Source organism: Mesoplodon bidens, assembly GCF_964165515.1.
Source record: "Mesoplodon bidens genome assembly, contig: HAP1_SCAFFOLD_386, whole genome shotgun sequence".
In the NCBI taxonomy this organism is placed as follows: Eukaryota; Metazoa; Chordata; class Mammalia; order Artiodactyla; family Ziphiidae; genus Mesoplodon; species Mesoplodon bidens.
In genome coordinates, this window is record NW_027671521.1 from 41,639 (window position 1) to 56,971 (window position 15,333).

The 15,333-nt window shown below is 43.7% G+C and overlaps 1 protein-coding gene across 1 annotated transcript; it reads left to right on the forward strand.

Annotated features, from left to right (window-relative positions):
- Positions 1-2,926: 2,926 nt before the first annotated feature.
- On the forward strand, positions 2,927-15,126 carry LOC308611270 (spermatogenesis-associated protein 31A6-like; the record flags this gene model as incomplete). The annotated part of the gene is given in 5 exon segments (XM_081260116.1): positions 2,927-2,932; positions 12,071-12,128; positions 12,484-12,544; positions 12,773-13,218; positions 13,221-15,126. Coding segments are annotated over 5 exon segments (2,145 nt in total). The 3' UTR covers positions 14,795-15,126.
- Between the last annotated feature and the right edge of the window lie 207 nt (positions 15,127-15,333).

Below are 15,333 nucleotides of genomic sequence, written 5' to 3' on the forward strand. Positions count from 1 at the left end.
GTCACTCTCTACTCCATATTTGATACAGGCAACTGCTGATATGTTTTCTGTCGCCATAGATTCATTTTTCCTTTTCTAGAAAGTCATATAAACAGAAACATAAAGTACATACTCTTGTGTGTCTAGCTTTTTTCTCAGCATAGTGTTTCTGAGATTCATCCTTGTTGCATTCCTCATAATTCTATCCTTCTACTGCTGTATGATATGACATTGTATGGATAGACCACAACTGGTTCACCCATATAAATCTTGTTGGAGATTTTCTGATGATGGCCATTCTGACCGGTGTGAGGTGATACCTCAATGTAGTTTTGATTTGCATTTCTCTAATGATTAGTGATGTTGAGCATCCTTTCATGTGTTTGCTGGCAATCTGTATATCTTCTTTGGAGAAATGTCCATTTAGGTCTTTTGCCCATTTTTACATTGGGTTGTTTGTTTCTTTGATATTGAGCTGCATGAGCTGCTTCTAAATTTGGGAGATAAATCCTTTGTCAGTTGCTTCATTTGCAAATATTTTCTCCCATTCTGAGGGTTGTCTTTTCGTCTTGTTTATGGTTTCCTTTGCTGTGCAAAAGCTTTTAAGTTTCATTAGGTCGCATTTGTTTATTTTTGTTTTTATTTCTCTAGGAGGTGGGTCCAAAAGGATCTTGCTGTGATTTATGTCATAGAGTGTTCTGCATATGTTTTCCTCTAGGAGTTTGATAGTGTCTGGCTTTACATTTAGGACTTTAATCCATTTTGAGTTTATTTTTGTGTATGGTGTCAGGGAGTGTTCTAATTTCATACTTTTACATGTACCTGTCCAGTTTTCCCAGCACCACTTATTGAAGAGGCTGTCTTTTCTCCACTGTATATTCTTGCCTCCTTTATCAAAGATAAAGTGACCATATGTGTGTGGGGTTATCTCTGGGCTTTCTATCCTGTTCCATTGATCTATATTTCTGTTTTTGTGCCAGTACCATATAAATGCTGGAGAGGGTGTGGAGAAAAGGGAACCCTATTGCACTGTTGGTGGGGATGTAAATTGATACAGCCACCATGGAGAACTGTATGGAGGTTCCTTGAAAAACTAAAAATAGAACTACCATACGACCCCGCAATCCCAGTACTGGGCCTATACCCTGAGAAAACCATAATTCAAAAAGAGTCATGTACCAAAATGTTCACTGCAGCTCTATTTACAATGGCCAGGACATGGAAGCAACGTAAGTGTACATCATCAGATGAATGGATAAAGAAGATGTGGCACATATATACAATGGAATATTACTCAGCCATAAAAAGAAACAAAATTGATGTATTTGTAGTGAGGTGGATGGACCTAGAGTCTGTCATACAGAGTGAAGTAAGTCAGAAAGAGAAAAACAAATACCGTATGCTAACACATATATATGGAATCTAAGAAAAAAAAAAAAAAAGGTCATGAAGAACCTAGAGGTAAGACGGGAATAAAGACACAGACCTACTAGAGAATGGACTTGAGGATATGGGGAGGGGGAAGGGTAAGCTGTGACAAAGTGAGAGAGTGACATGGACATATATACACTACCAAACGTTAAATAGATAGCTAGTGGGAAGCAGCCGCATAGCACAGGAAAATCAGCTCGGTGCTTTGTGACCACCAAGAGGGGTGGGATAGGGAGGGTGGGAGGGAGGGAGACGCAAGAGGGATGAGATTTGGGAACATATGTATATGTATAATTGATTCACTTTGTTATAAAGCAGAAACTAACACACCACTGTAAAGCAATTATACTCCAATAAAGATGTTTAAAAAAAAATCTTGGATATTTTGGTCATATCCAGTTTTACCTATTATGAATAATGGTGTTACACATTTTTGTGAACAAATTTGTGTGACCTAAGACTTCATATCTCTTGGATAAGTATGAACTATTAGGTAATTGCTTGGTCATATGTAAATGTATATTTAACTTTAAAGCTTTCATGCTACAAGCCCATTAACAATGTATTCATGTTTCTCTAGGTCCACACCAAAACTTGATATTAACAGTTTTTTAAATTTTAGACATTATAGTGGTATGTAGTGGTATCTCATCATAATTATAATTTGTACGTCTTTGATGGAGCAATCTCTAATATATATAAATAATATATAGTTAATATATATGTTGTATACAATATATGTAAATATTTTAATTAATTTTTTTGGAGTATAGTTGATTTACAATGTTGTGTTAGTTTCTGCTGTACAGCAAAGTGAGTCTGTTATACATATATCCACTCTTTTTTAGTTTCTATTCCCATATAGGTCATTACAGAGTACTGAATAGAGTTCCCTGTGCTATACAGTAGGTTCTTATTAGTTACCTATTTTATATGTAATAGTGTGTGTATATATATATAAAATGTAATTAGGCACTTAAAAATAAAAGGAAGACATGCAAATAGCCAATAGGCATATATTCATGGATACATATATTTTACATTTATATATATAAAACATATCCATAAATATATTTTTGCCATTTTCTCCCATTGGATTGTCTTTTTATTTTTGAAGTGTAAAAATTCTTTAATCTGTATATGAGTTCTTTGCCAGATATTGATATTGCAAACCTTTTCCAAGTTTGATCTTTCCTGTTGATTTTCTTAATTTTGATTTTTATTCAGCAGAAGTTTCCCTTTCCTCTGTGGCTGTCACTGCCTTGTCAGGGTTGGGTTCTGATCCCTAGTCGTTGGAGCAGAGGCCCTCAGGTCTGTTTCTTAGCTGTGTTTCTGATCTGCGGTGTGAGGTAGGGAGGACTGGAGCACCCCCACTGGGATAGAAGCCATTGAGTATTCCTCCTCTGGAGGTGTTCACCTGTGGGTATACACTGTTTTGTCTCCTTTCCGTCCATTGTGTAGGCTTACAAAGTACACTGCTGTTGGTACTGCTCTCAGTCCCACCTTAACCGTGGTTATGGCGGCAACTGGCCCTGGTGACTCAGGCATCATTTTCACCAGGCCACTGGCTCAGATCCACTGAGGTCAGGTCCCAGGACTGCAGTAATTATGTACCTGGACCCACTATGTGAGATACGGAGGCAGCTCAGACTCTGGCCTGGCCAAACCCCAGCATGTATGTGCCCACAAAACCCACAGCTGCTAAAGCCAGACCTGTCTCAGCTGCAGGAGCACTTGTCCATTGGGATGTTCCCAGGTGCTGAATTTAGGAAGCCATCAGAGGAAGTGTAATGCCATGATTTGCACAGCCATGAGGAGAGATTTCAGCTCTTCTTCCTTAGTTGCATGTTCCCTGGAACTCAGCTGTGGCTTCAGCCCCATCTCTGCATGTGGGCCACCCACTGGCGTCTGCTCCCAAGGCTGCTGGAGCACACGAGCTTGTCAGGCAGGAGGATGTAGAAGCGGCAATCAGGGCAGGCAGGCTGCCCAGGTGAGAGGGTGCTGGGTGGCTATGGGATGTACGAGCCTGTCAGGCAGGAGGGAGTCAAGGTGGCAAGCTGGGCAAATGGGCCACCCAAGCAGGAGAGTGCTGAGGTGATGATGGCTGGGGGCCTGTGAGCCACTCTGGCAGGAGCCCTTCCTAGTGCCTGTGGAGGCAGGGGCCAGTGCGTGAGGAGAGAGGCTGCAATGGGGGCCCCGCCCTTTGTGCATCACGCAGCAGTGGCACTTTGCTTCTCTGCTGGTCTGGGCTTCCTCCAGGAGCATTCCTTGTTGTGGAGCTCCTCACTCCTATCCCCTTGAGCTGTCTCCTCACAGCCAACATCATTCCCCTTCCTGGGTCTGCTCTTCAAACCCCACATTCCAATACTCAGCCCCCGTGTGCACCAGTTGTCCCCAGTGGCCGGGGCATGCAGAGCTGTGGCCAGACCACTTGTGTAGGCCTCACTCTCTCCTGCCTGCCACAGACTGGTTGCTGCACTGTTCTCTGAGCCACCAAATTTCTCCTTCTGCCCCAGCTTCTCTCCCCGCTGCTTCCCCAGATGCGGGGAACCTCTTCTCACCTTCAGCTCCGCTCCCCCGCCCAGGGTCACAGGTCACCTCCCACTTCATCTGCTCTTCCTTTTCCCTTCTTCTTTCTTTCATCCTACCTGCTTACGTGGGGATCTTTCTTGTCCTTTTAGGTGCCTGAGGTCCTCTGCTAGTGTTTATCAGGTGCTCTGGGAGAATTGTTCCATTTGTAGATGTATTCTTGATGCATTTGTGGGGAGATATGAACTCCACATCTTCCTACTCCTCCATCTTCTTGACTGACTAATCAGCAGTTTGAGTTTTAAAAGGCCACTTTTTCCCCTTTGTTAACCTTGGTTTCAGGTTCTACCTAATTTAGCTAATTAGGCTCAGTCTCAGGTCATTGTGGTCTGTATTTACATTTCTGATTTGTACCGATTTGCGAGACAAAGACAGTTGCTTTTAATTCCCCAAAGAACTGGCCTGTCACCTAAATAATATTAAAAGATTGATTTGCCCAACTACGTTTTCTTTAACTTGCTTTTCTGTATCAGTGAGAAGATTTCCAACTAGACTGAAATTTCAGAATTCTATAGTCTAGAACTTTATGGTTTAATTGATCATACCTTCTAAACTTGCATAAGGCATTCAACAAAGACCCTCTTTCTGAGTGCACAGGTTAGACCCAGAGTAAAGTCTCCATTATTTATTTTTATTATCCCTTAAATATTAGCTGTCAGTTCTTACTTTATATTGTATAGGCTCAGGTAATCCCACTGGTTTCCTTTAGTATGTTTAATTAATATTTCCTTCATATGCCGTCTTATAATATCAGGCAGGGGAAGAATTCCCCAGTGAAACATGTCTATCCCACACAATATAATTAGGCAAAAGAGAGATAATTATCTTACACAATGCCCATTTAAACATACCAATTTTTATAAAGACTCTGGGGTCCCCAGAGAGTGGTTGAACCAAGGGACTCAGGCACTTTTGTCAGTCTTTTAACTTGATTAATTGGTCTAACTTTTGCCCCAAGTAATTGTTGGTCAGGTATCTCAGTGTAATTTTACGTGTATAAAATTTACATGTAATAAAATATACGTACTTTAAACTGGGGTAAATAGGGCAGACTTGTTTGGGTCTGGCCCTTTAATGTTGATGACAAGTAGGAGATCCCTTTGGCCCATCCAATCTTAGGTAGTATTGTATCCAATCTTTGATTTATCTCATTAATGTCTGTTTTATTTATCCCACTTTAAAATAACCATCTAAAGATTTCTTATTCATTTAGGAGAAGTCCCTTTAAAATTTCCACCTTGTTGGGAAAAAGTTTTTAGACTTTTCCTTCAGTTTTTTTCCCTGTTACTTAACCTAATTAACAATAATTATTCTAATGTTTTTATTAGCATCTGTAAGACCCATTTAGGGGAAGCAGAGACCACAAATAAGGTTTCCCAAACCAATTTTTTGGGTTTGTTTGAAACTAAAGGAGTTTTTAGGTTAACCATTATATGACTAATTTCCAGCATTTCTGCCCCCCCATAGGAGACAATGAAACAGCTGTTTATAATGAGAGCTCTCTAAAAATTTACCAATTTAGAAGTTTCTCCAATTTGAAGGATCCATCATCTGGCCATAAATGAGGTATACCTTAATAGTGACTCAAACCAATAAGACGCAAGAGGCTTCCCCACAAAAGAGTGTAAAGGATGCTGTCTAAATAAGATGCAGAAAGTTTACTCCCAAAAGTAGTTTAAGAAAGTAATGGTCTTTGTTGTACAGGCTGACACAATGAAAGTTAAGATGGCAAAAAGCCCCTGAGAGTTGTACAGTCAGACAAAAGACTGCTCAGAATCCCAGTCTATTTGACTGGCTGCCAAATGTACACCATATAAGTACTTTTGGATGGTAGTGACCAAGTTCTCAAAACACACACACACACACACACACACACACACACAGAGAAGAATACCAGAACACTTACATTTCAAAGACACAGGAAGAGAAATGCAAGTTTCCCCTAGAAAGCCTTTTGTTTTTTTGAAGTCAGAATTCTGAAAAGATGTTTTTATCGAGCCAGCTTTTTCTAACTTAACTGCATATGCAATAAAAGAGTCCTATCTTAGTCATTTTTAGGGCAAGATTTTCTTTAAGTCCCAAGTAAGTAAGCACTTGTAAATGTAAAATTTGTATGGACATAAAGCTGGCCAGGATATCCGTTGGAGGCTGGAAATCTGTTGTTCCCTTTTCTTTTGTATTGAAAGCTAAGTTCCCCATTCTGAGTTCAATTTGTGAAGATCACTTTTATTTTGACAAACTCTATTAAAGTAGCCAGTTCAAGGAAGACAGGTTAGTCTTCCACCTAATTACCCAGTCCAACTTTTACTCAGTGTCTTTCACCTGAGCAAAGTCTCCCCAGTCTTTCAGCTGAGGATAAACCACAGTGTCTACACTGAGCAAGATCTTCCCAGTGTCTTTTAAGTGAGGCTAACCCACTTGAGCAGAAGTCTTCCCAGTGTTTTTCTACTGAGGATAAGTTCTCAGTGTTTAAACTGAGTAAAAATCTTCCCAGTGTCTTTCACTGAGGATGACCCAAGTACTTCTTCTTGAAACCAAGTTTCAAGGATAACTTACTACTCAAGAGAAGAGTTGAACACCACTGAATAAAACTTAGGATCATCAACCAAAACTGGAGATCCAAGAACCAGGAGATACTCACCCAAATTCGCCTGGACTCTCTGAGAAAGCGGACAGGCCCAAGAAGCCTCTGCTGGTGCCAGGACTCTGGATCCTCATAGAGTTCAGGCAAAGAAGAAAAGTCTGCTCTGGGCCCCTTCATTGGTTGCCAAGACTGCTGACTGAAAACTATGCACAACCCAAAAGGAGAATTATGTTTTATTTGGCAGATTTTCTGAGGACTTAAGCCCAGAACACAGCCTGTCAGATCACTCTGAGGAACTGCTCAGAAGACCTAAGGGAGGAGTCAACCAAAACCAGGTAGTCAGAACATCAAAAGATTACTATTAATTAAAGAAAACTAGACATCTCAAGTTAAGGACTTTAGCGCTTTTCTATGTATGAGAAGATGAAAGAATCTGGGCTCCGTGAAATCATTCCTTTGATATGCACCTTAACTCTAGAATCAGTACCCTGTTTTTCTCCATCCCGAATCCCCTCAAGGTGCACAGTTGAGGGTTCCTGCTTTGACATCTGACTTGATGGCTGCAACATCCTTTGTCTACTGATATGGCAGGGAACATTTTTCATCCACGGGTAAGAAATTGAGAAAATTAACATAATTCAAGGTATAAAACCATTACAATATTAAAAATTCCCAAATGTCAAACAAACATAAGTACCCTTGACCTGTAAAACGGAAGATGCCAAAGAAGGGAAAAAAAGAAACAATAAAGAAAATGTAGAAAATAAAGCATAAAATAAGATGGCAGAAATCAATAACAGTAGAACAATAATTAAAGAAATCAAGGTAAATGTTATCATAAGATTTTTAAATTTCCAAAAAAAACCCCATCAAACAAAACATATTGAAAATAAAGTAATAGAGAAAATTTAGGGAGCAAATATGAATGCAAAGAAGACCTGTTAGGTAGTTAGTCAGACATTAGCAGCAAGGAGGTGACGGTGGTGAGAAAGACAAGAAGAAGAAATTGAGTCACACGCAGCCGTCTGGGGACTCTCCCTTGACTCCACCCAGAACGGGAGAGACTGTGGTCTGGTGGTGGGCAGCTTATCCTGATAAAGAGAGGCACAGTAACACAAGGGGACTTCTCCAGGCTGTGCATGCCCAGACCAGACAGGCGTATACCCTATAGTAAATCCAAACTCATTATACCATAATTACCATAAATTACATGTGGTTTTGCCCCTCCCCCCACCCAGTAGGCATTTCTTGGGGATTCAAGGATGAGAGCATGCGCAGCAGGAAACTTGTTACATAGCTCAGGACTGTCAGTCAAATAATGATCCTTGTCACTCACCCCCGCCTCTCTGCAAAATCCTCCTTAAAAGCGCTCGTAAGGGGCTTCCCTGGTGGCGCAGTGGTTGAGAATCTGCCTGCTAATGCAGGGGACACGGGTTCGAGCCCTGGTCTGGGAGGATCCCACATGCCGCGGAGCAACTAGGCCCGTGAGCCACGACTACTGAGCCTGCGCGTCTGGAGCCTGTGCTCCGCAACAAGAGGCCGCGATAGTGAGAGGCCCGCGCACCGCGATGAAGAGTGGCCCCCGCTTGCCACAACTAGAGAAAGCCCTCGCACAGAAATGAAGACGCAACACAGCAAAAATAAATAAATTAATTAATAAAAACTCCTACCTCCAACATCTTCTTTAAAAAAAAGAAAAGTGCTCGTAAGCCTTTATAGGAATTCTGCTTTCAATTTGCAGAAACAGTACACCCATCCCCCCCGCCATCCCGAGAGTGTACCTTTGCTTCGATATACTTTGCTTTGGGCTTGCTTCACTTCGCTGAAATAGCCTGTTCTCAGAAACAGCCTGCTCTTTCTCTCTCCTTCTCTCTCTCCCTCTCTGAGAGTGTACCTATGCTTAAATCAACTTTGCTTTGTGCTTAAGCTTAACATGGTAGTTTGCGATCCTTTGCTTACTATCATGGAACCAAGATAGCTGGTCCAGGCCTTCCACTGACCTCCTCGGTTGAAGCTATTTTGTTACAAAGCATGTCCACATGGTGACAGACCTAAGTCTAAATTTTGATAAAAGGTTGAATTAAGGTGAGAATATCATATGGGAGGAAAAGACTGTAGGAAAAATAGTAGATGTAGGAGATCTGTTTGTGAAAGTGCACATTCATGGCAATATAGCCAAATAACCTCACATGCCCACGTTCCCACTAAAACTGTATAAAATTATGACCAACAAGCAGAGAATACACATTATTTTAAAGCCCTCATGGGGCATTAAGACATATTTACCATGTGAATCCTTCAGTGAATCTTGTGTTACTGCTAAGGGATGTCATAAGGGGATTTTGTGTAAGACTCAAAGCTCCCTTTCTATATGGTTCAGGCTGGACTTGAAGCTTCAGGGGCCTGGGAGGATGGGGCAGGAAAGGCAAGGCACACTCAGAAAAGAGAATACATCCATAACACACTAGGAATATCTGAAGAGGCTGCTCAAGACCTGGCTCAGCCCCAAGGGTTGACCCCTAGTCCTACTCTTCACCCTACAGCCCTTTAGGGTCAGGACCTTGGCTCACCCTAACCCATTCCTAGCTTCCGGGTATAGAATGAGTGCACATGTCTGAATGTTAATGTTCTCTCAAAATTTACATGTTGAAATCCTACCTCTTAAAGATAGGAGGCGGGGCCGTGCAAAAGTGCTTATGAGCTTTCATGAATGGGATTAGTGCCTTATAAAAGAGACTCCAGAGATATCTCTAGCCTCCTCCCATCATATGAGGATACAGAGAGAAGGCTCCAGCTGTGAACCAGGAAGAGAGCTCTCACTACGAGGTGGCCATACTGGTGACTTGATCTTGGGCTTCCCAGCCTCCAGAACTGTGGTAATAAATGTCTGTTGTTTGTAATCTACCCAGTCTATGGTATATTGTTATAGCAGCCCTAATGGATTAAGACCACATATTTCAAAATTTATCTGGAGAGTGGGGACTGTCTTATCATTGCAAACTAAGAAGTTGGGTTGAGACAACATATGAAAAATTTTTTTTTAAGTAGAAAAGTATGGATTATTGGATTTGAAAGTACTAGATTGGCTAAGGAAAATGAGTACGTGTGTGTGTGCGTGTTTGCAGTGTGTCCCAAAAGTTTTTGTGCAGTTTAAAGATTTACTAACTCCAGAATTATAAACACTACAAACTTACAAAAACATCATTTGAAGGTTTAACTGTTACCAGATGCAAGTCTGTGTGCCTGATGCACAGTGAGGCTAAATACTGAAACATCAGAGTTTGAAGCAGAGAAAGGTTTACACAGTGCCATGCAAGAAGACATGTGGCTCATGCCCAGGAAAAACCCCAAACTCCCTGAAGGCTTTCAGCAAAGCCTTCTTAAAGGCAAGGTGAGGGAGGGGCATGACTAATTGTTGCAAATATCTTGGTGTTGGATCCTTTGTTCTAGAGGCTGGCCAGATGTGTCAGATCCTGGTCAGGTCATGTGTTCCTGTAAACCTCCAAGAAAACAATTATTATTCTCTGTTCTGCAACTTTTTATCTCCATGAATGGGCTCTTAAAAGTCAGAGCCTTAGAAATAGTCTATCCTGTATATTTCAGGCTCTAGGCAACATTGTTTTACAAAAAGTGCAGAGCCAGCCTGGATCACAGGGATGGACAGAGTTAGCTCAGGCAACAAAGCATAAAGATTAAAGTAAAAAAGATCTCATGTGGAGGCAGATTTGTTCTTCCCTATTACATAGCTATTTATAATTCTTTCATACTTATGAATTTTGAAAAATAAATTATTTTAATTTTTGTGTGTAGTTCCCTCTGATAGAAAATGAGGCAAAACATACACTATTCAAAATTCACAAAACTAAATAAGTGTAAAAGAAATTCAAGTTCTATCCCTGGGTTTACACAAGACACAAACATGATGCGGGAAAGTTGGAGCTGAGGACAAAGGAAATCCTGAGTAAAAATGTCTGTGAAACAGCTAGTCTTCCAGGGTCAGCTTAAGATGTTCAAGAGTTATCAAGTTGGTGGGCCTCAAGTAAAGGTCTCTAATGGATGAAGGAGCCAGGTTCCAGATGGAATGAAGAGAAAATTGGCTAAGGTCTCTCTGACAGGATGAGAGTAGTTGGAAGGAGGGATCTGGAAGCCCCAGGAGGGTGCAGGTGTCTGTGGGTCTGGATGGGAAGGAGGGGCAGTGATTCAGCCTATTTCTCTTATTGCCCCTCCCCCACACTCAGGAGCCCTTTGTGACAAGGCCACAGCTCTGTGATGCAGGCCTGGGGTTCTGCCATCAAGCAAACTCCCAGTGCTCTGTTGCCTGAGGGCAGCAATGCAGTTCAGAAGATGGAGAATCTCTTTTCTTTGAAAAACACTGTTGCCATCTGGCTGAGATCCAGCCCAACTTCCTGGGTGATTGATATCATCCTTGGATTCCTGTGTGGACTGGGGCTCTTCCTAATGTTACTCCACTGCTTCCAGAGTAATCTATTCTTAGCACCACCTAGGAAACATAGAAACATCAGGAAGGTAAGAAACCTTTGGCTTAATCCCAGCAGAGATTCTCTCTTTTTTTCTTATTCTTATTTCCACTTTTCTAAACCACGTAGAGAGACTCCTGAGATGGGAACTCTCAGAAAAGTATAGAACATCATCCTTCTAGGGAAAAGCCAGGCCAGAGAGGGGTTAGAGTGGGCATGAGGATTTCTAGCCTAAGATCTTAGACCAGGAGTTCAGGTATGGTAGAGGGCTCCAGGGCAAGTCCCAAATGCAGTGACTAATGGTTAAGGACTGGATTACGAAGAGTTCAATCTCTGCAGGAAGGCTGACCCCTGAGCCCTGGTTCACCAGCCACCTTCCCACAGCGGGTGTCTCAAGTGAGACCTTCCTCTGTGTTGGGGCTGAGCCCCTGAGAGCCTGAGAGAAGAGGCTGGACTAGAGGTCTGGCCTTGGGAAGCAGAATCCTATCTGACAAAGCTCACGTGGGCATTTAGGTCTGAGAATGTGTGTGTTTCTTGATCAGAGGAACAGTGACAGAAGAAATCTATGGTGATTAAAACTTAAAAAATCCTTCTTGGGCTTCCCTGGTGGTGCAGTGGTTGAGAGTCCCCCTGCCAATGCAGGGGACGCAGGTTCGTGTCCCGGTCCGCGATGATCCCACGTGCCACGGAGTGGCTGGGCCTGTGAGCCATGGCCGCTGGGCCTGTGCGTCCGGAGCCTGTGCTCCACAATGGGAGAGGCCACAACAGTGAGAGGCCCGAATACCCCCCTGCCCAAAAAAAAAAAAAAAAAAAAAAAAAACCTTCTTTGCACTCTTCAAAGAAGAAAAACTGAAAAGATTGTTATCCACTTTAAAAATAAGTAAAAGGGGAAAAAAACCCACAGAGTTTTAGTTAAATGTAGAAAGTCATGTTGTTCATGAACACAGCTTGCCTAGATAGAGGACAGTGAGAGTTGGGTGTTAGCCCCTCACTTTTTCTTATCTCTCAGCTTCAAGTAAAGCTGAAGGGGAGGAGCAGGAGTAGGAAGAAAAGTGGATCTTTGAAAGGTAAGCCTTTGCCATTCAGCCCTGCGTGACCCGAGAGTTAGCTTCCATCTCTCCTAGTCCTGAGGCCCCAGCTTCACGGTCTCTGAGGATGCCAGTGGCAGAGCTTATTCCTCAGGAAACAGAGCCTGAGCCTAATTAACAGAGCCTAATGAACGTGGAAGCACTTTGCAAAGGACAAACCCTTTTCAAGTGAGACTTACCATCACTGTCAGGGACATGTGGCCTTGGACACTGATACTTGGGCTCCAGAGTCTAATCCTCCAAAGATTTCCCTTAAAGGGCCATTGCACTCAGCCTCCTGAAAGGCTCTTAGGCCTCTGCCTTCACCACCATGACCCAGTCTCCTGATTTCCAGCTTTCAGAGATTGCCTGGAAGAACTGGAGGGGACTCACGACCTGGTTTCACTTCTGCAAAGGTAAAGAATCTTTCCCCTTCTCTCCTGGGTCGTCCTTCCTCCCAGAGCCTCTAATGTGACCCCAGCCCTGGAAGGGGGAGCCATGGGAGGGCGTGGCTAAAGCCCTAGGGTGAAGGAGAGCAGGGGCATTATGAAGTCAGTGTGGGGGCAGAGGAGGGTTCTTGGGCTGCAGGTGCCCACCCCTGCCTGTCCTGTCCGGCCATCCTGGCCCCATCTGCTCTCCTACAGCTGCCTGGGGAGGCTTCCTGGCAAGGGCAACTTTCATCAGCTCTCATGTCCAGACCCTCCTGGTGAGACGTGCAAAGCAGTGCCTGCTGGAGCCTGTGGAAGATACTGCTTGAAGGGTTGGGAACCCTGCATGAACACCTCCTGTAGGGTTTCCTTCCCTGATCCAGACACTCGAGAGGTACTGGAAGCACATATTAAAAGGTTTTGGGTAAAGCACAGGTGGACCCGACCCCTCAAGGTCCTCAAGCCCATAAATCTCTTTAAGTCGAAAAAGTTCCAACCCTCCACCATTCTACAGTTTGCCACTTCCCCTTCAGCCACCTGTGTATCTGGGTCCCACTCAAAAGTCAAGTGTGCTGAGTTCCTGGAGAAACCTCCTCAGGCTCATTCAGGAGAGAAGGTGATAACAGAAGAGTCAGTTCCTACCGTGAAGAGGCCTCTCCTTGCCCCTCAGCTGTGTGTAAGGAAATCCAGAGTGCCCTGGGAGCGATTCCATCTGCTGACTACCATGGGCCCTCAAAGGCTTCTCTGACTGGACAGGAGGACAGGCCACCTTCTCAGTCCCTCACACTCAGCCTTGTGGGCAGAACCTGGAAGAGTGAGAGTGTGGAAGGGGTCAAGAGGGACAGCCTAGAGCCAGGTCCAATTTCAGCAATGGTCAGGAATGAGCCAAGAGAGGAGAGTGGTGGTCAGGCCTCACGAGACCCCTGCCATAGGGTAACAGTGATGGAGGTGAACTTAGGATCCCCATCTTTGAGAGGTGAAGAGGCCAGGGAGGCTGTGGAGGCCAAGGAGTCTCCTGCTCTTCAACCACAGTCTAGTGTTATCTTGGAAACCAAAGTGTTGACAAAATCCCAAACCACAAATGTACATATGAGGAGTTTAGAGGTGCCAGGGGCCAGTAGAAGTTTCCTACTACCTAGACTGTCTGTTTTCCAACATCCAGGTGAGCCATGCCTTAACATGGAGGTTGCTAGTGAGTTTAACTCCAAAGTAAAGGTACAGTCAGACAACCAGCTTCAGGACTTTCCCGAACACAGGTTCCTTGCTGCAGACAACTTGGCTTCTCAGGTGCCTCAGTGCCATCCCCAGAGAGTCCCCACCAGAGACAGGTTAGCTTCCCAGGAGCCAAGTGGCCTTATGGAAGCCCAAAGGAGCCACCTAGGGCAGCAGGAGCCCAAAACTTCAAAACTCCAAGACTCATGGAAGAGCCAGAGCAAGATGATTGCCCCTACTTACAAAAGAGAGGACTGTAGGAGGCATAAACCAGGAGAGCATGAAGAAAGGTTTAAAGAATTAGGGACCTCTCAAGCTGGAAGTATGAGCCGCCCTGCCCAGGTCAGGGGAATAACAGACTCTATTGGGAGCAGATGTCTCCAGCTCATGCCAGAGAAGAAACATAACCCTACAGAAAGCCTCTTCAGAAAAAGGATGAGGCTATTTTTAAAGTGGATTTTCCCCAAGAAAAAAGTCAATGGTCGAGATGCTCTGCAAAAAAAAAAAAAGCCCATATCAGCCACTGCCCAGAGTCACGGAATAGTCAAAAGCAGATCAATCTTGAAGAGTGAGACTGCTGAGGGTCGGGCACGCATGAGAGCTGTTGGACAGATCCCAGAAGAAAAAAGAGCAATTCACCATGGACTTCATGCCACAAAGTTAAATGAACACAAACTGGAATTCCAAGTCCCAGTATGTGGGTGCTTCTGCTACCATAGGCTTACCTCCTACCCAGAGCAAGGGAGAATGATGGGTTATACAGCCTGTGGGCATAAAGCCACCTCCAAGGGCCAGAGTTGTTCTATCAGGGAAAGGGAAGTCAGACACCAACATAGTTTGAAAAGTGTAAGGTTCGACGATGAGCAGCTGGGCCTAAGGTGCCTCCCATCCTTGCCCCCCAAGAAGAGTTTGTTTCCAGTTAGTACCTGCCAGTATGGGCCAAAGATTCCAGGTGCCCCAGCCCGCCATCAACACTGTCCAAGGCATTGTCATCTTTGGGGAGGTGTCTTGCCTGGTCGACAGTAAAATCCTTCTTTAGTCTTCCCTTTAGTAGGAAAACATATCTCCAAGTAAAAATTCAGTCCATGTAGAGAAAATGATTTTCTCATTAGCACATCCAAGATATTTAATGTTCCCCAATACATATATATATATACATATATTTTTTCTAATAAAAGCATAGTGTAATGGCTGCTGTCTGTGCTGTGCACTTTGTCTTCTAGAAGGGAGGGGCATGGAGGGAGGTGGACAGTAGCATCACAAGCTTGCTCCTTGTCTCGTGTCCCTTCATTGCACCTTATGATACTGTCATTACACAAACCAAAATTACTCTAACAATGAGATGGGAAAAACCTATGAAACCCACACCCAAGGACCTGTTCAACCAGTCTTTCTCCTTCTTCTATGCTACTTTGAACTTTATGCAACTGTAGTGGATAGGTTTACACGATAGGGCCGGACATTGCAATTCAGGCTCCAGGAAGTGTCAGAGCCAAGTGGATGGAAGTTTGGGGGGAATAGAGTATGGGCTCTGAGTTCAGAAACGGGAGAAATCTTGCCCCTGG